At 51.4% G+C, this 27068-nt stretch overlaps 1 protein-coding gene and 1 pseudogene across 1 annotated transcript in view; one reads left to right on the top strand and one right to left on the bottom strand.

Moving 5' to 3' along the window:
* SPTBN4 (spectrin beta, non-erythrocytic 4) overlaps positions 1 to 27068 on the bottom strand; it is a 72180-nt gene that overhangs the window by 28653 nt on the left and 16459 nt on the right. Inside the window, exons 5-19 of the mRNA XM_090260620.1 lie at positions 25989 to 26080; positions 24858 to 24938; positions 23670 to 23785; positions 21935 to 22047; positions 21651 to 21838; positions 21459 to 21576; positions 21032 to 21190; positions 20075 to 20377; positions 19109 to 19259; positions 15356 to 16286; positions 13909 to 14046; positions 8688 to 9438; positions 6859 to 7061; positions 3488 to 3578; positions 61 to 207 (exon numbers count right to left, since the gene is read on the bottom strand). Of these exons, the coding sequence (XP_090116746.1) occupies positions 61 to 207; positions 3488 to 3578; positions 6859 to 7061; positions 8688 to 9438; positions 13909 to 14046; positions 15356 to 16286; positions 19109 to 19259; positions 20075 to 20377; positions 21032 to 21190; positions 21459 to 21576; positions 21651 to 21838; positions 21935 to 22047; positions 23670 to 23785; positions 24858 to 24938; positions 25989 to 26080 (3582 nt within the window). The remainder of the gene's footprint in view (positions 1 to 60; positions 208 to 3487; positions 3579 to 6858; positions 7062 to 8687; positions 9439 to 13908; positions 14047 to 15355; positions 16287 to 19108; positions 19260 to 20074; positions 20378 to 21031; positions 21191 to 21458; positions 21577 to 21650; positions 21839 to 21934; positions 22048 to 23669; positions 23786 to 24857; positions 24939 to 25988; positions 26081 to 27068) is intronic.
* LOC149994693 (protein S100-A10 pseudogene) lies at positions 10021 to 11591 on the top strand (annotated as a pseudogene).

Here is a 27068-nt window from a genome sequence, read left to right as displayed (position 1 = left end):
CAGTGAGAAGTGGGTTCTCTGGAGGCCTCTGGCCCCTGAAGAGGCCTTCTGCATCCTCACCCTTTCGATCTTCTCTAGCCACTCTTTATTCTGAGCCAGCTCGGCCATGAATGCCTGGTGCCGGAGCCATCTCTTATGCAGCTTGTGGCCGTCTTCCCGTGTGCCATCTCGCGCCATCAGCATCTTCTCATGGATCCAGCCATCCAGCTGTGCAAGACAGGAGGAGGGGCTCAGCTGGTTCCCCCAGCCTGGCATAGCCCTATCCCTGTCCCATCCAGGGCATCCCAGGTTCAGGGCCAGGGCTGCTAGGTTTGGGGCAGGGGAGGAAGGGATGGAAAACCTTTGCAAGTGAGGTCTTTCTGTGTGGGGGGGTGGGGGTGGGAAACTCAAACTCTTTCCGAGGGGCTGGAGGATGGATGGAAGGGTCCCCAGAATGCCCCAACAGCAACCCTTTGATTCAACCTCAGCCACCTCCAATAAGGATCAATTTAAGATCTCCAACCCATTCCCCAGGGTATCAAGCGAAGCCTTCATACCTAGCCCCATCCCCCCAATATGGCCAGATGAACCCCTAAACAATTTCCAAACTTGTGCCAAGTCTAGTTCCCTCCAAACCAGCCCTCCAATCTGGGATGAACCCATCACCCACAACCCAGATCTAGCCTCCCTAATGAGTGCACAGGACTCCCCAAATTCAGCTGTGAGGATCCAGCCCAAGACCACAGTTTCCCCAAACCATGACCAGTTCTAACCCCCTACCAAAGCCAACCTCCCAAATGCAAGCCACAGGGCTGCCTCTAGTTCCCCAAATGAACCTACCCCAAAAGCTAGCCCCAGACTCCACCTCAGCCAGTCCTCTCCCAACCTAAAGCCAGTTCTAGTCCCCCAATTCACCAATAAAATGCAAGCACTGAGTGGGCGCCTCTCACTACCCTGAGCAAGACTAATCACAAGGCTTTCTGGGTCCCCCAGATAAGACTTGCTCCTCAAGCCCCAACCTCTCCACTCATGACCAAACCTGGCACCTGAGTCAGTTTGCTCCCCCCCTTCCCCCCCTCCAACCAGTCACAAGATCATCCTCCTCCCTCCTGCCAAAAAAAAAAAACAAAAAAAACCAACATGGTCCCGGGAGGCAAATGCAGTCATAGCCAAGGACAAATCCCCAGCTGGCCAAACCCCACTCCGTGGCCCCCATGATGCGCTCCCCAGGGGTCCAGGATAGCTTCAGACACACATACACACTCTCTAGAGCCAAGTCGAATACTGAAACCCCTGACTCAATTCACAGGTTCACACACTGGGAAGAAGAGTTTGCCAATGGCAGCCAAAGCTCGCAGTAAAGGCAAAGCCTTTAAAAATAAATAACACTCTGTCATCAAGGTAAAGCCCCCCAAAAGTGATTGACCCCCACCACGAAGGGCAAAGTCAGTGCCCCCACAACCAGGGGAAAGCCCTCCAAATCAGAGCTCAAAGCCAGAGCAAGTCCAAGACCCTCATCACCCAAGGCAGACCCCCGCAAAAGTGATTTGCCCCATCATCTAAGGCTAACACAGATCCCACAAGAAACAAGGAAGAAACCCCCCAAAAGGTTGAGTCTCCCAATCCCAGGTCAAATCTCCGATTCCCCATTACCCAAAAGAGAGCCCCTTAGAGAGGTTAAGACCTTCTTAACCCCCAAGCCAAATGCACGCTACCCCAGGAGTAGCCTTTAAAGTCCCCTCTTTTCCGCTTCCGTCCCATGGGACCTGGTCCCTCAGTCCCGCCCGCAGCAGCACCGCGGACAGCTCCTGGAGTCCCTGCTCCTCTGCAGGGCTAGGGTCCTGGCTTCCCACCGACCCGCCCCCGAGCCCCTTTCTCCCTCCCGCGGCCTTGGACGGTGAGCACGCGTCCAAGCCCCCTCCCCCTCCCGCCTCCGCGGGAGCGCGCATCAGCCCCCTCCCCCGCGCCTCGGGCGCCCCCGAGACCTGAAGTGGCGGCAGCGTTGGCGGGGCGTCCCTGCGGCGGGCGGGCGGGCTCTCGCCACTCCACTGCAACGGCGGCGGCAGCGGTGGCGATGGCTGAGGCTCCGGCGGGCGCGCGCCTCCTCCCCCGCCCCCGCGCCGCGGCAGCGCGCCCGCCCGCGCGCGCCCCCTGCCTGCCTCCTTGCCAGGCCCCAGTTGGGGCGTGGGGGTGGAGGTTCTGCGCCATCTCAGATGATTGCTACTTGGTCCAAAACAATCTCACGACCAGAGGGGGAAGGGGCTCCTGAACCAAATCAAATGGCTGGGGGTGGGGGGAGGCGGCGTCTGGCGCCTGGGTTACCTATGTGAAGGTAGAAAGTATGGGATCGGGTGGGATGTGCTCCTGAACCATTTCTCATGGATTCCTGGATACCTCAGCCATAGGGGTAGGGGCGGGGCTGGAACATCTATAAGAATTCAGTTCAGAATAATCTCCGGTGGGAAGGATGGGGACAGGGACTTCCTGGATCCATTTCTAGTGGGCTTCTTGAGTCCCAGAGCCATCTCTAATAGGCTTCAGATATGTGGCCGGGGGTGGGGGTGGAGGTGGGGGTCGGCATATGGCGGCCCTTGTCCATTTCAAATGTAAGAGAAAGTCTCCCGGGGGGGGGGGGTTACCCTGGAGGGAGAGTCAAACCATCTTTAATGGAGGGGGGGTGTCAGGGCCTAGATCCTAAACCATCCTTGGTTGGGGGAAACGTAGGTACTGGATCATCAGACAGGGAACGGGGGACAATGATTCTAGATCCCGTAGATGGGTGAGGCCAGGCCCATCTCTGTGTGAGGGTTAGGAAAATGCTCTCTGGGCCGTCTCTAATGGGCTATTTCTTATGTGGTCAGAATCCAGAACTGTTTCTATGGAATACAGGAGAAAGAGGGGGAAGCAGCGTGACCTCTGAATGGAGAAGGTATCTGATTTAGGGCGATCCTATAGATAGATCATTTCTTTTTTTTTTTCTTTTTTCCCTATCCTCACGGATTTCAGTACAGGTCTGTGAAAAAGGGCTCATCACAGAGATAGATAGATCATTTCTAAAGGGGCAGCGCTTGATTTCTGGACTCTTTTAAAGGAGCGAAGATTTGTTTCTGGACCATCTGTGACGGAAGTTGCGCTCTGAGCCACTGGTCCTCATGTCCCCCAACCCTCTCCAGTTTCCCGCTCCTCTCCCCAGCAGGACGCTTCTCGCAAATCACCAGAGGAAAGGAGAGACCGGTGCGTGTCCCCGCGGACCTGTAGGCGCGGTGGCGCGCCGTTGCCAGGGGCGTCTAGGACCCCTCCCTTAGTCCCCCGAGCCCGTGTAGGCGGGGGAGCAACGCGTAGGGCATGCGCACTGAGGCCGGACTCCGCGCGCCTCCTGGCGGCGTGGAGTGAACATCGCTCCGCGACCCACTTACAGGGTCGTCCCCGCCCCCCACTGCCCTCTGCCCTGGAGTACTTCCCTCCCTAGGAAAGAAGTCGGTGTGCCCAGCACAGCTGGAGTTCCTACCTCGTGACAGTCTCGGAGGAAGTGCTGCAGCCCAAGTTGGTCATGTAGCTTCTCCATCCACTGCTGGGCCCGAAGTTGGTTTTCTTGGCTCCTGGGGATGGGAAGATAGGGACTGGGGGAAGCCTCAGTACAGACGCTGGCAGTAGTTCTGTGAGAGAGGGCATCGGGCTTGGCAGGGCTAAAAACCTGGGGCATATGTAAGAGTGAAGAGGAGGAGAGAGCAAGGTGGGAATAGGGGAAGAAGCAAAGAAACATCAGTGGGGCAGAGCCAGGGACAGAGGTGGAAAGGTGCAGAGGGAGACAGACAGAGACAGACATCTGGGAAGAAATAGAGAGAGAAGCCAGAGAGAGAGAGGTAACCGGAAACTTAGAGAGTGAGAGATGCTGAGAGAGAGAGAGAGAAACGGAGACACACACAGACACAAGGCCAAAGGCAAAGATATAAGCAGAAACCTCCAGCGGGGGTGGCTGACAAAGACCTAGAGAGAGACAAAGAGCAAGAGAAACAGCGAGAGAGAACACGGGGAAAGCAGGAAGGAATAGAGCAGGAGTTGGGCCAGAGACGAAAGAGAGAGCAGCAGGAGCGAGAGAAAGGCAGAGGGGAGGAACTGGGGACGTGAGAGAGTCAGGGCAGGGGCAGGCAGAGAAGGGGCGTAATATGGTCAGAGACACAGCCAGCTAGACAGAGGGTGCGACAGAGTTGGAAACAGGGAAGAGAGCAGGTCATGGGTAGAGCAGGGGCTGGAGCCCAGGGAGGGTGGGCCTGTGTGCCAGCGAGGAGGGGCAGGCCCTTGGCCTGAGGGAATGGACGGGCTGGATGTAGGCCTCAGGCCCACCATGCAGGGCAAGCGCCTCAGAGGCCTGGTGGAGGAGGCTGAGAGCATCTCATTTCACTGTGCCTTGAACAAGCCACTCCCACCCCATGGCCTGCCACCGGCGGCTCCCTCTGGCTGAAATGCTCTTCTCCCAAACATCCCCTCAAAGCTTCTCAAAGGGACCTTTCCTGACCACTCCTAATGCTTTCTGGCTTTCTTTGTTTCTTTAAGTTTCTTCTTCACACTTAACACTATCTAACCCACTGTATGCGTATATACTATTAGTTTATCTTGTCTGTCTCCCCCACTAGGGTGTCATTTCATGGGTGGAGGAATTTTTGTCTCTTCAGTTCACAGCTGTATCCCCAATGCCTAGAAAAAGAGCCCGGCATACAGTAGGTACTCAATACATATTTGCTGAATGGTTGAATGAATGAATGAACTCAAAAGAGGCACAAAAACAGAGAGAAAGAGAAATAACAAAACAAAAGTAAAGTCTTTGAGAGACAGAGACAGGGAGACAGAAGAGAGCAGATGGGGGCAGAGAAATGGGGAGGGAGAGGGAAGGAAAAAGACACAGAGATACACAGATGGATGGAGGCTGAAGGCCCAGAGACAGAGTGGGTGAAAGTTACAGAGAGAGCCAGGGCACAACTGGAAGGAGGAACAGGAAGGGCCAGAGAAACAAGCAAAGGGCTGGCTCCCTCCTGCCTGGAGTCAGCTCAGAAGCCAGAAAATCGGAAATGCTTCTGAAAATAAACTGAAATCAATCCCTCCACGCCTTCACCAGCTAACTTGTTAAGCATCAGTCCTCAGGATGACGAAAATCTCTGGGAGGTGAAAAAAAGCATGGTTCAAATCCCCACTGGCCACTTCCCAGCTGTGGCCTTGGGCAAGTCAATGACCCTCTCTGAGTCTCAAGTGCAAAATGCAGATAAGAAGAGCACCTGGCACATGGGCTGGGACAGGTTCCAGACTAGGAAAGGTCCACAGAGAGACTATGTGACTTGTGCTGAATCTCACAGGTTGAGGGATAGAGCTGGGACTAGGATCTGGCCCTGTCTCACCTCTGGACCCCAGCCCCCAACTCTGCATGGTATGGACAGCAAACCCCCCCCCCCCCACACACACACTGGCCATGAATTGATGTTTTACTACTTCCACCAGGTGGGAAAACCATCCATAGAAGAGTAAGTGACTGGGGCAGGGTGGGGGTAGTGCAGGAATTGGGTCTGTCTCAATTTCTGCCATGTTCCCAGCCTCAGCCAGCACACGCCTGAGGCAGATGTACCCTCTAGGCTCCCAAGTTCCCTGTACAGTATTTCCACCATCCCAGCCGTGATCGCTCTGGGCCATCCTCATCAGACAGCATGCAAGCTCTGTGAGGGCAGGAATCATGTCCTGCCTGTCCTGGTCACCGCTCTGCCCCACAAAGGGCCTGGAACAGAGTACAGACTCTACCTGTTTAATTGGCTGAAAAATAAATGAATAAACACTAGAATGAAAGGAGCAACTAATGACTGAAGAGGAATGATGTGAATCGAAGAATGATTCACATCATCCCTCCAGGCTCCTCTTCCTCATTCTGCAGAGCTCAGTATACAGCCAGCACTCAAGAAATATGGGACAAAGGAAGGAAGGGTTCAGGCTTGGAGCTGAGGACACTAGATCATGAGTTTGCAGCCTCAGGACCAGAATACCCACAAAAGTTTCCTTTAGCAAATCCCAGCCTTGGAAAAGGAGGCTGGAGCCTGGGGCTATGGATGGTGGTTAAGTAACCAGGTGTGCTTCCCATCAAGAGGGGAAGACACAGGGTGCTGGGCTCTCTTCTGGCCTGGATCAGGGCAGAGAGGGGAAAGCTAGGTCACTAGGAGGGGCAGAAACAGTGAGGGAGACAAAGAAATGGGGGAAACCCTATAAGGGACTCTATTCGAGGGCTGAGATTTTGTTGTGTTTTGTTTTGTTCAGGGTCTAGAATAGTGCCTGGCGCACAGTGGTTACTCAATAAATAACTTTGCTTGATTAGTACAAGGACAGTCAAGAGACAGGGCAGTAGCAACAGACAGATGGTGACACATAAACACATAAACTCTGCATACCATGTCCTAGAGAACTGGAATTGGGGCCTGGCAGAGGTGTTCATTCCCAATATTTGACAAACCAGCATGGCAAAAGACATTGTCCCATCTGAAACCTTTGCCTGGCCATTAGCTGAGGAATCTGGGGGTGTCCCAGGATTCCCAGGGAGGGGCCAGAACAGCAGGGCAGATCCCAGGTGTCCAGGAAGATATGGTAACATTTAACAACCATTTCAGCTATCCCAGGTGGGGGTGGGGGGGGCTCTGGAGAGAAACTTTTCATCAGTATCTTTCTTTATCTTTTGGGTTGACAATCACAAGTTACCTTTTCAGAAAATGTCAATTTAAATCAAATCTAAAACAATATGGAATTAAATAGATATCAGAGAGGGGCAGAGAAGTAGAGATTGTGATAGAAATAAGCAGAATCCTGGCCTCCTCACCCCTCTCCTGTGCCCCTGGGGACTGAGGGACCTACTTCTCCAGCAGCCGGGCCACAGCCTCCTGGGCCTGCTCCCCGTAGACGTTGCCCTGCCTCAGCAGGCCCTCCGCAGCCTGCACAGCCACCTGCATCTTTTGCTGGTTCAGCTCCATTGTGGTGAGAAAATCCCTGTGCTGTTTCAACGCCTCTTCCACAGACTCCACTGTGCCTGGGAGCTCCAGACCCGACAGTGCCATCTCCTGGGAAGGGGGTGGGGTGGTGCACAGGTCAGACACTGACCCCTCCCCATTCTAGGACCTGAGAGAGGCGGCCAGTCTGGCTTGCTGCAACCATTCTCTTTCCCCTTGTTTCTAGCATCAAACACACCAGACACGGTCCCACCCCAGGGTCTTTGCTCATACTGGTTCCTCTGCCTGGCAGTCTGTCCCTCCAGATATTCTCATGGCTGGCTCCTTCATTTTCTACAGATCTCTGACTACCCTGCCAAAAATATCACCCTCCACCCCAGCTATATCCCTTTACCCTGCTTTATTATTTTTCATAACATATTCCTGACATGATATCATATATGCATTTACTTGTTTATTGTCTCCTCCCCCATATATATACACCCATAGAATGCTAGCCACATGAGGGTGGGATTTTGTGTTTTGTTTCCTTATTGTGCTCAGCCCCAGAATAGTGCCTTGCACAGAGGAGGCACTCTGCAAATGTTTGGTGAATTGATAAAGACTGAATTGGGCCCTGACTGGTATGGCTCAGTGGGTAGAGCATTGTCCTGCAAACTGAAAGGTCATTGGTTTGATTCTTGGTCAGGCACATGTCTGGGCTGTGGACCACATCCCTGTTTGGGATGTGTGAGGGAGGTTGACTTATGGTTCTTTCACATCGATGTTTCTCTTCCTCTCTTTCTCCCTCCCTTCCCCTCTCTCTAAAAATAAATTTTAAAAAATATATATTTTTTAAAAGACTGCATTGAGTACTATTTTTCCTCAAGGAAATTCTTTCCCTCTCTGGGTTTAGTTTTCTCAAAGCTACCTAAGCTTCAATATTTAGTAACCTCGTGATTCTAGGGGCTCCCTCTCACCCCCCACCCCCCAGATAATCCTCAAACTGAGCTTTCTCTAGATAACCAGCACTGGTGGTCACTCTTCCTCAAATGATACCAAAAACTTGGTACCTACGCTTGGGCAATCTGAAAACTGGGTGTCCTATCTTGCCAAAATCCCAAACTTGGTTCCCAAGCCATAATGATCTCCAAACTGGATCAGCTGTTCCCAGAGAAGCACCACTCTTGATTCCTCAAGCCACAGTTACCAGTTCTGGAGAATCTGCAAACTGCCAGCCCCAATAAGAAGATCATCAGCTAATTTAGGCACCCACCACCTCATAATCTACAGTCACTGATCCCAATAATCTCTCAGCCTGAATTACCTACTTCCATAATCTTTATCCTCTGTTAGGATAAAGATTATCCACCCCAAGATTTTCTTTGGACTTCATTAACCATCACCAGTCAACCTCACAGTCTATCTTCCAGATAATTCACAAACCCAGAAGCCACTACAATGAATAACCAAGTGCATTACTCACTAGGAATGGTCCACAGACTGTTAGCTACCTTAGCTAAGAAAACAACCCTCCCATCCTAATCCTCAAATCCTGTTACACACACGTCCACACATGTTCTCGCTGTCTGAACCACGAATGCAGCTATCTATACCAGATACCCCTCCCACTCCCATCCACCTCCGTAAAGCCACAAACCCAGTGGTCCCCCCAGACACACTCCTCCACTCATTTCCCTGTCCCGGCAGGCCCGCACAGCCTCGGACCCCCACCCGCGCGAACCCCCAAGTTGGCACCTGGTTGCGCAGCACTGCAAGCGCCTGGCGTAGGTCTCGCAGGAAGAGCTGGTAGACGTGCGCCTGGACCAGTGCCTCCCTGCGCGCCTCCCACAAGCCCAGCAGCTTGTGCCAGCCAAGTTCGAGGTGCGGCAGCCACTCATCGAGTGCCAAGCCTGGACCCAGCTCTGCGCCGTCGGCTGCCAGCAGCGCCTCGCTGGCCGCCACGATGTGCGCATAGTCCTCCTCGCGCTGGTCCACTTCCTCCTTGAGCGCCGCGTGGCGCGCCAGCAGCGCGTCCGCTTCTTCCAGGCTGCCTGGCAGGGGTCCCTCATCGCCGCCCGCCGCCTCCTGGGCGTGCACCAACCAGTCCAGGAAAGCGTCCAGGTCATGCAGGAAGCGCTGTAGGCGCCCGGCCGCCGCCACAGCCTCTCCACAGGCCTGAGCAGCGCTGGCCAGCGCGCCCCACTCGGCACCCAGTTCTTCCGCACCCTGGTGCAGCCGCGTAGCCTGTGCCGGGAAGCGAACGGCCAGTAGCGCTGCCTCCTCCAGGAGGGCCGCCTGGCGCGGCTCCAGCGCTTGCAGAGCCGCCTCCAGACCGCTAAGGCGCCATTGCAGGGCGCCGCCAGCGCGGGGCGCGCTCTCCACAGCCCTCCGCTTCTCGCGCACCTGGGCGCGCACCTCGGCCACCTCCAGTACGTGGTTCTCCACCAGCAGCACCGCGCTCACTTCTTCTTTGCGCTGTTCCACCAGCTCCACAATGCGGTTCCACCTACCCAGGGGAAGGCGGATAGTTTGAGGACAGGGCCCCCTCTTGAGTGTGGAGGGCCCACCCACCCAGAGCAGAACCTGCCACTGCGTGACCTTGGAAAGACTTTATATTCCTGAACCCCAGTTTCTGCCTGTGTAAAATGGAACCCTACCCGCACATTAGCTTAGAGCAGCGGTTCTCAAAATGAAATCGGGCCGAGGTCGAAATGATCTTCATAATAACGCAAAGACGCTATCTGCCTTTGCACTCGCAGTGTCTCCAGAGTGGACAGGGTTTTCCAGAGTGCGCGTGAAAAAGACCCAGCGCTGAAGCGGACCTGAGAATTCAGCTGCCTTCTATTAAGCCGGACATTAAAGAGATCTGCAAAAATGCCAAGCAATGCCACCCTGTTCATTACATTTTTTTAAAGTTATTTTTTCATTTAAAACGTTAACATAACAGGTTTATTACTGTTATTTTTGAAAGACTTAATATTTTTAAATTACTCAGTATTAATATCTAATATTGATAGATATAACCCATTAAAACTAGCTCTTTGGGACCTAGCGATCCTGCCGCACCTCGAGCCAAGGCCTCACCAAAATGCCATCTCAAATGGAACATGCCATGGAAACCGTGATGTTCACACTTCACAAATTCGCTGGGGATAAAGGCTACCTAACAAAAGAGGACCTGAGAGTACTCATGGAAAAGAAGTTCCCTGGATTTTTTGAAAATCAAAAAGACCCTCTGGCCACAGACAAAATGATGAAGGACCTGGACTAGTGCCGAAATGGCAGAGTGGGCTTCCAGAATTTCTTTTTGCTAATTGCTGGGCTCACCATCGCATGCAATGACTATTTTGTAGTACACATGAAGCAGAGGGAAAGAAGTAGGCAGAGGAGCAGCTACTTTCTCCCTGACAGAGTTCTCCCAATGGGTCATTTAAGGAACCTCTGCCGCACAGCTTCCCCCTGTATAAGGATTTCATGAGCAGATTTGGACCCTTAGAAAATGTACAAATAAAATCCCACCTCCATTTGAAAAGAGAAGGAAAGCTAATTGAAGCCAGAGAAGCTTTTGATTTTTATATTGCTTGTATCCTCTTGCTCTCAATAAACAGTTTTCTTTTTTAGTTTGTAAAGAAACAAAAACAGAGGCCACTTGGAGGCAGGTAATGGTCTGCCCGCAGTACTGGGGATGAGTCAGCACTGGGACCCAGTTGGCTGCCTCCCCAGTTCTCCCCTCAAAGCCACCACACCAAACTCTCCCCAAGCATCTCTAGTCCTCTCTGCCTTCCCTCCGCTCGAGCCCAGGGATCTTGTTGACTAGAAACCTCTAATCCTAGATGCCTGCTTGGCCATTACCTACTGGCCACACTGGAATTAAAGGTTTGAAAATCCTGCTGGATCCCTGTGCAACTCAAGAGGGAGTGTTTGCAATTGCCAACTACTTAACACCTGACATCTGAAAATGATGGCGTTCTCATTGCCTGAGGATGTACAGACTTGGAGGATATTCCTGGTGATAGGACTGGGACCTACAAGAAAGAGACTCTCTTATCCTGGACTGGCACCTGGGAGACTAGGAGGCTGGAGCTGCTACCACTAAGTTGACCCCAAATGGAGAAAGCCTCCTTGAGAACAGGACCGTCACACAGAGGAGAGAAGAACCCAGCTGAGAGCTGGAGCAAAATCAGGAATCTCTGGATCCAATTCTACCTGAAATCTGACCTATCCCTACATTTTCTATTTAAATATTCCCTTTGCACTCAATTCAGCTTGCTTTGGGGTTTTGTCCCTTGCAAAGAAAAAAGGTCTTTACTTATACAGTAGATAACTATTATTTGTAGAAAGATTTTTAAGATTGAGTTTAGGGAGTCTTTTTCACATACATAATCTCATTTAATATATCATGTAAACACCTTCATGAGGTAGAATATATTTATAAGCCTCAAAAAAACAAACAAACAAAAAAACCAAAAACCTCTTTTCAGATGAAAATGCCACATTTAAGAATTGATGAAACTGAGATCTAGAGAGAGGTTAAGTGACATCCCAAATTGAAGAACCAAAAAGCAGCATTTTAAAAACCAGACTCAGTCCTCCTCAGACTTGCTCCTGCTCCTGTGAGCTCTAGCTCAGATGGCCATGCCCATCCACCTCGGGGGCTAAATCAGAATCTCAAGAGTAAACCAAGACTCCTCCCCGTTCAGCCTCTCCCTTATTCAATGAGTTACCAAATCCTTAGGTTTTATCTCTGTAAGAGCCCTGGAATCTGCTCCTCCCCTCCATTTTCATGATCACACAGATACTCCCTTATTCCTTGAATTCCATAGTGACCTGTTAGCTGCTGCCCTCTTTCCATCTCACCCCACTCTGGTCCATCCTTCTCTAGCTTTTGGAGGAAGGTTTCTGCAACTTAACTTAATTAGTTGCCTCCTGCATTTGAAATCCTTCCCTGGAATTCCAGAAGGGTTAGGATTCATTCAAAACTTATTCCCTGACACAATGTTTTTCTAACTATTTTGCCTATTTTCACAGCATGACCCAGCACATACACATACACACAGTCATTGAAACAAAATATTTAAGCCCTGGCCAAGTAGCCCAGTTGGTTAGAGCACTGTTCCAATAAGCCAAAGTTGTGGGTTTGATCCCTGGTCGGGGCATATGAAAGAATCAACCAATGAATACATAAATAAGTGGAACATTAAATCAATGTTTCCCTCTCTCTCTCTCTCTCTCTCTCTCTCTCTCACTCCTTCTCTTTCTCAAGTCAATAAATAAAAAATTATAAAAAATCAAAAAAAAAAAAAAGAAACAAAAACAAAAACTAGCTCTTTGGGGTCCTTAATAGTTTTTAAGAGTGTAAAGAGGTTCTGAGACCAAAGAGTGTGAGAAGTACTAGCTGATGACATCAGGCAATGTGTTGGGTTCAGCGGACAAGAACTGATCAGGTACTATGAGCCAGGAGCTGAGGACAGAGGTGCAAAAGCAAATCTGTTTTATTCCAAAATAAATGAATGGAAAAATTACATATAGCTTTGTGCCCTCGGGCAAGTGATGATACTACTCTGGGCCTCAGTTCCTTCATATACTCTGTGTTGTCCAGGTTACAAGCATAGAATCCTAGCAGGGCAGTTTGGCATCAAATCTGAGATGTGCACTCTTTGTTTAGTAACTCTTAGTGCCTCAGTTTCCCCATCGATAAAACAGACACAATCATAGCTTAGCCGTTGCCTCATAGGGGTGTACTGAGGGTCAAATGAGTTCTGATGTATGAAAGGCTTCCAACAGTACCTGTTTGCTACTGCTGTTCAGTGGAGATGAACATATCAAGCCCTTCTCTGCCTGAGGGCTTTGCCTTGGCTATGCTAACTGCCAAGTCACTGTCCTCAGATTCCTGCATAAACCCTTACAGTTCTTTAAATATCTTGTTCACTTATTAGTTTACTTGTTAACTGTCACTCTGCCCTCTCGAATGGACATGCCGCAAGGGCAGAGGTTATGACTCTGACGTCGGCAGGACCCAAGTTCAAGTTCTGCTCTGGCTGGCGAATCATTCCCCTCATGATCCTCAGTTTTCTCATGTGAAAAATCAGGATAACAATGACCACTTCATTGAGCGCTTAATGAGACCATGTGGCTAAAACACTTGGCATGTAATCTCATTAAAGGCTGTAACATTCTTTTTGTTATCTTTCTAGGCCCTGATGCTTCAACATTGTCAAGGCTACAAAGGCTGTAAAATCACTAAATATTGATATCTTACAGCTGAGCAGTTAAGCACAGTTTTTGGAGTCAGGCACTATCAACTTCAAATCCAGGCTTGACCCTCTAATTTGTTGTGTGACCTCGGGCCAGTGTCTTCAGCTCTCTGAGCTCCAGTTTTCTCCTTGCTAACATGGGTAATTTATACCCCACAGGTTGCTGGGAAGACTGAATACATGCTATCAAAAGCCCTAGTTCTGGATTCAGAGAGAACTGAGTTTGACTCCAACTTACTAGATTGAGTGATCATGTTAAGGATTTCATTTCTCTGGGTCTGTGTCTTCATCTATGAACCCTACCCACAGCAGGAGAACTGCTGGTAGCGTTCTAGGGGAGAGGTATTAATTTGTTACTACTATTGGAGTCCTGAATTTTGGAACCTTTACTATGGAAATTGGAATGTTGAGAGATGAAACAAGGTATATAGTTTAGAAAAATTCCCAGCAGATATTAAATATACAATAAATTATCTCTGAACAAATAAATTAATAGCCCACTGAAATGTATGGAATCCTAATTTTATCACATCATCACTAGCACTGAGTATTAACCTTTTTTTTTCTTTCAAATTTTGTTGATATACCATGAGGCCATTATTATCTCAAGGGTTTGAAATTGCACATTCTTGATTTTCACAGTTGAGTGAATGAGGAAAGGAATGATGGAGAGACCTGTTGTGAGGTACCTGGAAAGACTTCCAGCCACAGGCCCCACCTACCTGCTGTTGAGGTGGTCTTGGCAGGAGCGCACCTCTTCTGAACTGGGGTGGCCTCCTTCCACCAGCTCCTGGACGGTGTGGTTCACATCCAGGACACGGCCCATCAGACTGTTCATCTCCTGGTCCAGACTCTCAAATCTGCAGAAGGATGGACATTCTCAGAGAGGCCTAGACTCTGGGGACCTGCCCACTTCTTGGTTTTTACAAAACTGCCTTCTGGATCTCCTAACTCTCCAACCTTGCCTTCTCAGGCTTCTTTGCCAGCTCCTCCTCCTTCTACCTGTTGCTTAAAAGTTAGATTCTTCAGGACTCTGTCCTGGACCCTCTGAGCATTCTCTCACACCCTGCTTGGGCCATCTCATGCATCCCCACAGCCTCAATCCTCACCCCCAAACTTATGACCCCCACATCTCAGTTTCCTGCCCCAACCTCTTCCTTTTGAGCCATCTCCAACCTCAAAGCCTACTGTACATGTCCTTAGGGCTCCTCGCTCCCAGTGTGACTCAAACTGGCCTCAGTATCTCTTCCCAAGTTTGTTCTTCCTCTGGGTCCCCATCTCAGGAACAGCCTCACTATTCCCCAGGCCAGAGCCATGTTTTGGACAACTCCCTGTTCCCAGCCATGGCCTGTCCACTTGGCCTCCTGCCCTGGTCTAGTCTTGTATCCTCCCACCTGGGTCCCCACCCTAGCTGCCTCTCTGGTTTCCCGGACACCAGTGTCACCCCCTCCAACCCACTCTCCACATAGCAGCCAGGGAGAACTTTTTAAAACTGGGCAGTTCCTCCCTTGTTTAAAATAATGCTCAAAGTTGTGGCTTAAGTAACTGTGGGCACGGTAAGGACAGAGACCAGACCTGTCTGTGTTCCCAGCAATGCCCAGCACAAGACCTAGAATAGCACAGTAATTAAGTACCTGCAAAGTAGGTGAATAGATGAACAAGGTGCTCAGAGAAAGAGCTACAGAGGGTTCATCCACTAATTTAACTCATTCCTAAGTTGGTCAACAGGCAAATCAGTATCTAATATCACAGGGTGGTAAGTGCTATGAAGGAACCTAAAGCAGGGCTAAGGGAAAGTGACAAGGGCCAGAGCTAATTTATTAGTGAGGGAGGTGACATGACATGTACATGATAGTGGGGGTCCCAGTGGAGGGGCCAAGCTGGGATATATCTGGAGAAGCGTGGGTTAATCTTGTGTCAGGTAAATAGAAGCCTCATAGTAATAACAGCAAAAGTTCCTAGAATGCTCCCTGTCCCCAGGCATTTGCTACGTGTTCTATTTGTATTCGTTCATTTTTTGTTCATCACAGCCTGTGTGGCTGGACTAATAACATTCCCATTGTACTGGAACCCTGGTTCCAGCTGAGGGAATGAAGACAGTGTTGAAGCAACGAAGGTGAGACTGTGCGTGTGGAAGGGGCTCCTGGAGTCCCACAAGTGCGCGCTCACCGGTGCTGCACCACCTCCACGTCGTCGAGTGAGTCCGGGATGCGCATGGCAAGCAGCCATTGTTCCTTCTCTCCGATCCACAGCTCGCACGCGTGCACCTCGCCGAACATGCGATAGACAGCGAGGGCATCCCGCAGCCACTGGCGCCGCAGCGCAGCCACCTCTGTCACCTCCGCGAACAGCTGCTCAGCCTCCACCACGCGCACCTGCAGGGCCACCACCAGTGGCCCGGCGCCGCTAGCTCCGCCCAGTGTAGCCAGCTGACGCCGCAGGCCTCCCACGTGCCCGCGATGCGACTCCACTTCCCCGGTGAGCGCGCGGTGCTGGCGAGCTAGGCGGCGGCTGGACGCCTCGTCGTGGCCGAAATCTCCCGCAGCTGCTAAGCGGTAGGCGTCGCGCAGCCAGTCCAGCAGCCCGTCGAGGTCGGCGCCGAACTGATGCAGCGCTCGCGCCTCCTGCAGCCGCCGCTCGCGCCGCGCCGCCGCTTCCTCCAAACGCTGCCAACGCCGCCGCGCGCTCGCCGCGCGCTCTGCCAAACCCGCCATGTGCACCGTCTCGGCGCCAGGGCCCTCGGCGCCGCCGGCTGCAGCCAGCTCCTCGCCGCGCCGCAGCGCCTGCTGCAGCAGCGCCCGCCGCCCGCCTAGCTCACCCTGCAGGATCTTGTGCTGCGCCAGGAGGCGCGCGGTGCTGGACAGGTCGTGCGCGCCGCCCGCTGCGCCCACCCCGCCGCCACCCGTCGCCACCTCTAGGAGACGCTCCTTGTCGCGGGCCCAGCTCTCGGCCTCCTCCAGCTCCTGAAGTAGCGCCCACAGACTCCTCGAGGCCTCCAGCTCCGCGCGCCGCCGCGCCGCCTGCTCCTGGAGCTCCGCCAGACAGCCATGCACGTGGTTCACGCGGTTGCAGATGACCTGCGGATCGCAGGGCTGGTAGCCTGGGCCAGGAGAATGGGAGGATCCCCGGTTGCGTAAGGACAAGGGGGCGCCAAAGAGAGGCTAGTGCAGGCTACCTGACCAGCCCTTGGCTCGGCTTCATCAGCGGTCAGGTTATAAGTCCCCTCCTCCAGGCAGCCTTCCCTGACACCCTGAGTCTGGAGAGCAAGCGCCTTCTCTAGCTTTTCCAGGCTTCTCTCTGCTTTCCCCACGCCAGTCCTGAATACTCTGAGAGATCATTGCCTGATCTGTCTCCCCTACTGGACAGGAAGCCCCTGGAGGGCGGGGCCTGGGGCTGTCTCCATGGCACGGGCGTCCCATCATTGCCCAGCACAGGCTGGAACCCAGAGCAGCAGCCTAACAAAAACGGTGACTTAATGACTGAATGATGGGTGGAAACCGAGATTCAGAGGATCCTAGCTGGAATCAGTATATTTTCGTTTAAACTGGGTTTCCTTCAGAACTGGACAAATGAAACTGCTCTACTCTTAAGCCATTTCCTGGGTTCCCCCTCTCATTCTGCTGCATTACTCATTAACCCCAGTGATGACCTGAACTCCCTTTTGCTTCAAATATTTCAATTTCCTCCCAGGCCTCTAATCTGTGACCCCCAACACTGTGAAATTAACTTAATGGGCTGCAGCCAGCATTTCTTTAATGGAATGGAAGAGAATGAATAAAACATCAGAATTCAACACACAAGGTAAAGGGAAGCATTGTTTGATAAAACAGTTGTGTCAGTATGCGTATGAGTGTGTGTGTGTGTGTGTGCACATGAACTTTGGGTCATGAGTAAATGTAGTTATGACTGGGTCACAGCACTACCCTAAATGAAATGTCAGATTTCTGTAATTCTTGATATTCACTGAAATTACCTGAAATATCAACTGAATAATAAATGGTGACAGTGTATCCAACTCGATGTCACAACATCATTTAATCCTCACAACCAGACTAGGTCAGCATCCTTACTAGCCCATCTTACACATGAAGAAATCGAGACTCAGGGAGGGAAGCTGCTTGCCCAGGATCAGCTAAGGCCACACTCCGGACCGCTGTCAGGCAGCGCTGCCTCCCATCACCATGACACACACCCCACACTAGCCTGTTTGGTGGTGCTGCTGGTTGTCACCAGGCACCGAGATCTCACAAGAAGAAGCTGGGGAGACTCCTGGGACATCCCTAAGATGAAGGAGAGGGTCCCAACAACCTCTCCTGCAGTTCTGAGGAGCGTGAGAGTGGCTGAGCCAGGATGGAGATGTCCACACCAGGGCCTGGAAAGAGACCTCACTTCCTCCTAGGACATGACCAAGCCTATGAGGGTGAGAAACTCCACCATCCTTCAAGCCTATAGACCTTCCTTTCCTAACAAAGCTCCAGGATACCAAAGGGCCCCGGCTCCTGATAAAGGAGTGAGACAGACCAGCCTCAAAACCCTGTTATCAGCTCTGCAGCTCTGGGCCCCAGAAGAAAGAAAAGCACAGCCCTGACTGCTGTCAGCACACACAGCGAGCAGACAGTTCCACAGGACACCAATGTCAGACAAGGAGCTCTGCAACTGTGACGGAGTGGGGCAAAATGAGCTCACTCCACCATGATTCCCGGGCACACACACAAACAAGGTCACTGTGCAAACCACAAAAACACCACCCATCCCCACCTCACCCAGCTAAGCTGAACGACTTGGCGAGTTCCTGCTCCTCCCACCGCCTGGAGAAAAATGATTAAGATGTGCAGTCATCTCCTCGCCCCCACTTCCTGACAGCGTCCGGCCTGCAGCAAGACACACTACACGAAATCATCCCCAAGTCACCTGATACGAGCCCACATCCTATAATAAGCCTTTCTTCACAGCTTCTTGCTGCCATTCCCCAAGGTGTATACAAAGAGCCAACAAACCCAGCCTGTTCTGACTAAAGGCGGTTCCTGGTGGTCTTTGACCAGAGGAGAATGACCTCAGTAAAATGAGAACCTCGGTAGAGCCAGCTTTAGTTTTGCCTAATGGTATTCATGTCCTCACTTCTGTTAATGGCGGCCCACCTCCTCTCTCCCAGTCCATGTCTTTGGAGGGAGGTGACCTCACTCTTGGCCCCAGGGTGGGTATGGCACAAAGATATGGCTAATTAGATCACTGTATAGTGAGGGGTCATGATACTGGGCTGCTCAATGGGGATGGAACCCACACCAGGTTAGTGAAAGCTTTCACCGAAACTTTGGTTAGAACTATTGGGAATAAGGGGCCTGTTTTCTGCTGGGTCTACAGGCTGCTGAAATGTAAACATGGAGCTGAATGACCCCAGGTCTACATCACAAGGGAAGAGCCTGCCCAACAATGACACAAACATAGAGACTACAGTCGGAGGGAGATAGTCTTACAAGCGTGATTGAAACACGCCTGGATCCAGCCCTTCCTGAAGCCCAAACTCACCCATCCCGGGACATTTTAGTTACATCAGCCAATACATTCCCCCTTCCTCCTTGTGCTAACTGAATTGAGTTTCCATTATTTGCTGCTGAACAGGCCCTGACAACACATTACCTTACACAGTCCTTTTTATGATATTCACTGAGATCCAGCTCTAAGGGCTTACTTAGCACATAAATGGGAGTTACTGCTACAGACCCTCAAAGAAGTCATGGGTTCAACCTCCTGCTCACGGTATTAATTTCCCTGATGATATATCCCTGAGGGAGTGGGATCCTAGTCTGTGTTTGGATGCCTCCAAAGACAGGGAGCTCACTCCTTACTTCTCTCAGGAGTCATTCAGCTTCTACTAGCATCAGCCATGAAGGTCTCTTCCCCAAGCTCCAGTGCCAGACTCACCCTGCAGCTGGGAGAAACGCAGGGCTGCAGCGTTGAGGGCCTCCACCCGCTCACTCTGGGCAGCGACATCCCCTTCCAGCAGTCCATGCTTCTGCAACAGGTCCTCAGCCTCCACCAGGTGCTGTCCACACTCACGGGACAGCAGCTGAGCCTATACCAGGGGGCAGTACTGAGAATACTTTGGGCATTGGCTCTGAGGCCACTCCTCCACCCCCATCCCCACCGCCCGCCCCAGCTAGCTCTCTGCTCTCCTACACCGTCACTTGAATTCTAATCTCTAAGTCTCCTTGTCTCTTGTCCTAATCTGTCTCTGAATTTCCGAATGTTCCATCGCTCGTCGGCCCCACATTTCTGGGGTCTGGTTCTGTTACAGTGTCTCCTGCTCTCTGCTTCCCTTTCAGTGGTCTTCCACCCTTTCTGCCTCCACCTCCTCCTTGATTACACTTCTCCGTCTCTGTCTCTGTCCCTATCCCTATCTGTTTCTCTCCATGTCTCTCTCCACGTCTGTATGTCTCTGTCTCTCTCTGCTTCTCTGCTTCTATCCTTCTTTCCTCCATCTCTCTCTCTCTCCATCTCTGGTTGGTCTTTCTCAAGTGCCTCCTATCTGCCTGTGTGTGTTTCTCCATTTAGATATCTACTGCTAACTTTGTGGCACCTTCCCCCCCGCCCCTCTCTCATCATCATCATCATCATCATCTTCCTCTGGAATAACCGTTCCCTCTGTGTCCATGTCTGTCCTTGTCTCTGTATCTCTGTGTCTCTTTAATCTATTTCTCGCTGTATTTCTTTCTCTGCCTCTCTGGGTACCTTTCTCTCACTCTTTCTCATTGTCTCCCAGATTTTCTCTTCACCTCTTTCTGTCTCTCTCCCCTCCCCTCTACTTGTCTGACAGCCCTTTCTGTGCCTGTCCCCCTCCCTCCCCGCCCAGCACACCACAGCCACCCCGGGCCCCAGTCTGGCCCCCACCTGCATCTCTTCCATCCAGTCCACCATGTACACCATCTCCTGGAAGACCTTCTGGAGGGCCAGGTTCTGCTCGAGCCGTGTCCGCCGGGCACCTACCAGACCAGTCAGCAGGGCCCACTGGCGCAGGACACTGTCACGTTGGGCTGCCACCCGCCGGGCATCGTAGTAGCCCTCAGCCGCCAATGCATGGGCCAGCTCTGCCACGCCCTGCACTCGCTCCTCGTAGGCTGCAATGTCTGCCTCAATTGCCTCGTGTTTCTTCATGGCTGCCTCCACTGCCGGCAGCTCGTAGCCAAAGTTGTCCTGAGCAGGGCAGACCACAGATGCTCACTCATGCTGCCTCAGCAGCCCACCTGTTACCTTGACCCTGTGTGAACTTAGAAAACTCACCTCTCTGCTTCTGCTACCCTGAGCACCAGCCCTAGTTTCCACTGTTACCTTGAAGACCAGCCACACCATCCTCCTGTTACTATGGAGACCAACTCCACCTTTTCCTGTTACCCTGAAGACTAGTTCACCTTTCCCTGTTGCATCTCTAACCCTAAACTTGTTACCAAGTTGTTACCTAGGAAACAATCCTCATTCTTCCATTTCCCTAGAGACTGGGGACCAGATCTACCCTATCCTGTTACCTAGGAGACCAATTCTATCCTCTTGAGTTACCCTGGACACCAGGTACAACCTTCTTTGTCACTTAAGAGATAATTAAATAGTCTCCATATTTCTAGAAAGAAAGAAAAAGTAATTCTGTCTTCTCTACTTACCCTGGAGACCAGCCTCACTCCCCTGTTACCCTGGAGATCAGGCCACCACCACCAATCACTTAGGAGAATAATTCTCCCTTTCTGCCCTCTTGTCACCTAACCCAAAACTTCTTTGTTGCTTAAGAGATCAAGTCTCCCTCCTTGGTCCCAGATCATCTGCCCTGCCCTCCCAGCCAAAGTACATGCCCAGTACCTGGGAGACCAGGCGCTGGTTCTCATTCAGCCAGCTCTCCCTCATGGCCACCTTGTGGTCAAACCTCTGGGCCAGTAGCTCCAGCTTCTCCTGCCGGATCAGCTCAGCCCGTAGGGCAGCCTCCCGCTCATGCTCTGCTTTCTCCAGCTGGCCCCAGGCCTGGGGAGACAGGGGGGGCAGTCAGACTCCAATAACTCTCCTAGTTTAATGCCCCTGGTTTCTCTGTCTAAGGTCACTCCTAGGACCAATGGCACTTGTGTGCAAATTGGAAAAAACATGTTGCTTCCTCATGACAGTTCACTGCTAGAAAGCCATCAGAATGAAATCCAGTCCACAACATCCTCCATGGGAATGACTTCCTCAAGCAGTGCACAACACACACATTCCACAGAGCAACCCTGCCCCTCCCCCACATCCTCAGCCTCACCTTGTCAATGTCCCAGATGCCACAGCCCTCCCGAGGCACGTAGAGGCGACGGTTGCAGGCACGCAATTTGCTCTGGATGCTGAAGAGCAGCACCTCCAGGTTCCCCTTCTCCTGAAACCTGAGGGTGCTTGAGCTCAGGAACCCGCCCCCCACACTTCCACGTGGCGCCCTCCCTCCTGAACTGGGCCTCACTTGACGGGCTTCTCCAGAGTGCAGTAGGCAGTGAAGGCCTGAAGCTGCTGCTGCACCCCACTCAGTGAGTTGGCAAACTTCTGGTTGTTGATGAGGCCCACGGTGCGTTGGATCCAGGCCAGCAGCTCAGCAGCCAGCTCCTCATAGCGCTCGATGATTTTGCCCACCTCCAACACCTGGTCCAGGACCTGGTCCCGCATGGGGAGTCGAGGTCAGCCTCATTCCAGGTATGCCCCCACATGATTCCCAGGCTCCCACCCACCCCACTTCTTGCTTCCTTATACCTTCCCAATCCGCTTCCCCTCCACAGCCAGAGCCTTCATCTTGGAGAAATAGTGGTAGAAAGAAACCACGTAGGTGATGATGGACTTCTCATCCGGAGCCTCCATGTTCACATCTGAGGGGTAAGGAAGAGTGGGGGCGGGGGGACACGAGAGTGAGCACTTGGGCAGAGGAGTTGAAATGTTGGGGAGGAAGAACCCACTCTTATTAGCTGTATGACCATGCGCAAGATAACCAACCTATCTGTCCCTTAATTTTTGTATTTACCGAATGGGGATCTACCTCACAGGATTAAATAGAGAAATGATCTATAATTATTTTTTGAACTCAGACAAGCCTTCCTGTTCACCTATCTAGAGTTGGTCTCCTCCTGTTACTCTCCCTCAGAGCATCTTTTCATTTCTGCCTAGTTCTTCTAAATTCCATATTATAATTCGTTATTAGATATTCACTTATGTGATTATGTTCTTATCTGCAGTTTGTGCTTCATGAGGACATGGGCTATGCATGTCTTTTTAACTACTCTTCCTGCCAGGCCCAGAACACCATAGAAGCTTAATAAATATTTACTAAGTGTATGAGTGGCTTATGAGGTTTGAGGTCAGGGACATGAGATTTAGAGGGAGTATGAGCTTGAATCCAAGCTCAACCACTTACTCACTGCATGTCCTTAGAAAATATATCTAAATTCTCTGAGCCTCAGTTTCCCTGTTGTTACAACAAGGATAATCAGAGTGCCTGCCACCTAGGAATACTCTTTTAAGTATTAGAAAGAATAGCCTGGCACAGAGGAGAAACTCAGCAAATACCAATGACCATGTTAATTTACCCATTGAATGCACCACGTTATACTCAGCCCACCTAGTGAAACTGACACCCACTAAACACCCACCATGTGCCAAGCACTGAGCACAAAATACAGCTATATGAGGCAGGTAGAAGAATGATTAACACCATGAATTCTGGAATCAGAAGTCCTATTTACTGGTTTTCAGTGTGACCCCGGGCAAGTGACTTCACGTCTCTGAGCCTTTGTTTTCATCACTTCAAAACAGGATTGATTAATTCTGTCCAACCAGGTCAGTGTGAGGATGAAAAGGAACAGTTTTCATCACATTCTCAATCAAGTACTTGGCACAGAGTAGATACTCAGAAAAAAGGAGAAGCTGTTATTCCAGAGATGGGGGATTGGTGTGGAGTGTGGCCATGGGTTGGGGATAAAGCTTAAGTCATGGGTAGGGCTGGGGATGGACTGAAAGGGAAAGGGGTGGGGCTGAGGACAGAGTTGTGGATGGGGGCAGACAAAGGGATGGGCTGGGGATAGGAATGGGGTTGGAAATGGGATTCAGAGGTGGGCATAGGCATCATGCTGGGAAGGGGACTGGGGTTTGGGATGGGATTGTGTTGGGGTTGGGGATGGTGTTGGCTTTGGGGCTGGGGTTAGGGAGAAGGGGTAGGTTTTGTGGGAGATGATTGAAGATGGAAAGGGGAGGGGCTCAAGTGGAGATAGAAACAGAAATAGGTTGGGGTTTGAGATGAAGATGGAGAAAGTAAGAGACATGGGGATGGAAAGGAGAGATTGGAGGAGAGGAAGAGAAGGAGACTGGAAGGGAGCTGGGGTTTGGAATGACCTTGGGATTTGGGACGGCGCTGGGGTAGGATGGAATTGAGTTTGGGATGGCACTGGGGTTGGGAGCCCCAAAGAGGTAGTTGGGATTGGGGCCATGCAAAGCTCACCCTCAGGGTCCAACAAACGTGCCAGCCCCAGGTGCTGCTCAGCCGTGCGGAAGGCTCTCTGCAGATTGTAGTTAGCATTGGACTTAGTGAGTTTGCTGAAGTCCACGAGGTCAGGCCTGGACAGGGGCACAGAGTGGGCAGGCAGCATGTAGGCCCCAGAGCCAGTGGGCCAATGGGCGAAAGTCATCCTTGTTTGACCCCCTCCCAGGGTGAGGGGCAGGAGAGGCACGACCCCACCAAGGAGGAAGCTGTGTGTGCTGGCCTGTCTGAGCAGCATTTACTCTGGGTGTGAGGGCACATGTATGTCAGATGTCAGGATGTATATGGTCTACTTGGGTGTGTTTCTATACAATATGATGTAGCAGCCAGCTTGGTCACTTCCTGGCTGTCACCTGGGTGAGCTACTTCATCTCTCTGTGCCTCAGTTTCCTCATTGTCATTTGTAAAATGGGGATAATAATAGCATCTGCCTAATAGGGTCATTGAATATTTAATAATTTATTGGAAAGCACTTAGAACAATGCTGGGTACACAGAAAGCACTCAGTCTGTGTTACCATTGTTAGCTGGACCACATTACAGCGGTGGGTTTCTGGGGTGTAGGTGCAGCTGGGTCTTCCCATGTGTGCATGAATGAGCATATGTGGCTTCTGGCTTCTGCCACAACAAAGCAAGTCCCTCTGAGCCTCTAGGCTTCGTTTCCCCAATTTGTCATGTGGATGAGCATGATGTGGGTATGATTTGTCTGGGTGTCCAACCCTCAGCCAGGTCAGCACCAGGCTCTGAGGTGTGTATGACTAGGTGGGTGTGCAGGGAGCGAGAAGTGGGGTCTGGGGGCACACCACGAGAAAGGGCTCTCCGATAGGAGGAGGCATGTGCACACACTTGAATGGACCATTCATGGGGAGAGAGCTCCCCACCCTGGGACATCTGAGCAGCAGGCACAGGCTGTGTATGTGCATGAGTGTCTATCTGTGTGCACACATCTGTGCAAAGGCACGTATGTTTCTGTGTGTGGACAGGGTATGTGGCCTTGACAGAAGCCTGTGTGGGTGTGTGCACCTGTGTGTGTGAAGGGATATGTGTGTGTGTGCGCACAGAGCTGAAGGCAGAGGTCCTGGGTCTGTGTACCTGAGGAACATGGGAGAGGGGGTAGGGCAGGGCTGGGTTGCCCCAAGCCAGATAATACCTGTGCCGGTGAATGAGGGCATTGAAGGCCAAGCCATCCCGCCAGCTCGTGGTGAAATTCTGGATGTTTACCTCAGGGTAACTTGCAGCATAGAAGAGAGAGACAGAAGCAAAGATGGAAGAGTCAGGAGGGAAGAGAGAGGGAGGGAGAGGCCGACATGGATGGATGAATAAATAGTAGATAGATAGATAGATACATACATACATACATACACAGATGCATAGATACATAGGTAGATACACAAATAGACACACAGATAGATGATACAATGAGCCAGGGAGATAAAGACAGAGACAGACACAGAGAGGCTGAGACAGACAGGAGGAGTAAAAGAGAGGCAGAGGGAGGAAGCTAAGAAGGAGGGAGGAAGGGATAGAGACAGAAAGAAACAGAGCAAGATACAGAGATGAGGAAGGCAAGAAGGGAGAGAGAAAGACAGGAGGGGAGAGAGAAGGGAGGGAGGGGAGAGAGATACAAACAGGAAAAGCAGACAGAGAGGTAACAGCTGACTCAGGGAGAAACAGATTGCATTGCAAGACAGACAGCCCCAGAAGGATGAGAGACAACACTTAGTTTCCCTCCTTCCTCTCAGGGGATGCCCTCCCATTTGAGTTTCAGGCCATGGCCCTCCAGGAAGGGCAGAGAGTCAGGAGTCCAGGGCTCAGGCCCAGCATAGTCTGCGTAGCCCCTTCTCAACCCCACTAAAGGCACCCGGGACTCTGACTTTCCCACACAAGCTGCCTGACCCCTGGTGTGTGCCATGCTAGCCTGACAGGTGGCTGTTCGTGGAGGGGAAATGGCTGGAACCTGGAGCTGGAGGATGCACACAGGTGCACATGAAGCCTCTTAGGGTGCAGGATGAGTTGGGGGAGAGAGAAGGGAGCAGACTGGGGACAGTCCACCACTTTCCAGCATTGACCTCTGAGGAGTCCAAGCTCTAAGTTTGAACCTGGACTTCCAGACTGATATACAATTTTATTCGTCAAGGTCAGAAGAGTGGATGTGTTTTACTTACCAGTTTAATAGTTCCACGTGTAACTTTTGACACTTAGGATTTGAGCTGCCCTTTTCACTGGTCCCCAAAGGAACTCCCAAGGTCAGGGCCCAGACTGCAGGGGTTGGTGGACTTACCCAGCCGTCTTCATCTGACACCACAAGAGCAATGCATCCTTGGCAGAACGTGTCTCTCTGTTGTCCTCAGTCTCGATTTTGATGACTTGAATCTGTGAGGATACAAAACACGGCTGCTGGGACCTGGAGGGCTTGAGGCAAGGAGACCCCACCCCCACCCTGCTGCTAGGGAGGGAAGTAGGTGACAGAGGAGATGGGAGAGGCAGTTTCAGGCTGGAGTGGAGGCTCAGGAGAGTGAAGATGGGCTCAGAAGTGGGCCTGGATATCCACAATTGGGGGGCAGGGGAGAGAAGGCGGTGGTGGATCAGGGCCTCAGTTTCCAGCAATGCCGCCTTCCTTGGTGTCTGGGCCACTTCCCTGATCCCAGCCACCATCATCTCCCACCTGTGCTAGTGCAGTGACCTAATCTCCCTGCTCTGTGCCCACAGCCTGTTCTTTGAGTGACAGAGGGACCCTGTGACACCCAAATCAGATCACGTGCCTCCTATCCTCAACACATGGCTCCAGTTCACTCTGGGTAAAAATAAAGTTCCTCACACTCTCCTCTTGTTGTGTCTCTGACCTCATCTTCAGCAGCTTGCTCCCCTTCAGAGACCTCTGTCCTCTTCACTAAATCACCACTGTCCTCACTCCCCAAGGCTTTTGCACTGGCTCTTCCTTTTTCCTGGGACATCCTCAAGGCTCCATCCCCTCCTTGAGATCACCTTCTCGTGTGACCTTCTCAATGAGGACTTGACCAGCCACTTGATTTTAAATCTCAGTATGCACAACCAAATTTCACATCCTCGTTCCCTGCCTTCTTATCTCCTTAGCATTTATCATCACCCATACATTTTATTTTTTCATCTTGTTTACTGTCTCCCCATTATGGACTGAACTGTGCTCCCTTACCAAATTCATAAGTTGAAGCCCTAACTCCCAATGTGACAGTATGTGGAGATAGGGCCTTAGGAGTTAGTTAAGGCTAAACAAGTCATAAGGGTGGGGCCCTAATCTAATAGGAGTGGTTTCCTCATAAGAAGAGGAAGAGACCCTAGGGACATGCCCACACAGAGAAAAAAATCATGTGAGGAAGTAAAG

Source organism: Furipterus horrens, unplaced genomic scaffold (assembly GCF_987537825.1).
Source record: "Furipterus horrens unplaced genomic scaffold, mFurHor1.1.pri manual_scaffold_13, whole genome shotgun sequence".
In the NCBI taxonomy this organism is placed as follows: domain Eukaryota; kingdom Metazoa; phylum Chordata; class Mammalia; order Chiroptera; family Furipteridae; genus Furipterus; species Furipterus horrens.
Note: the sequence above shows the minus strand (reverse complement) of the source record. Positions and strands in the feature narration are given on the sequence as shown.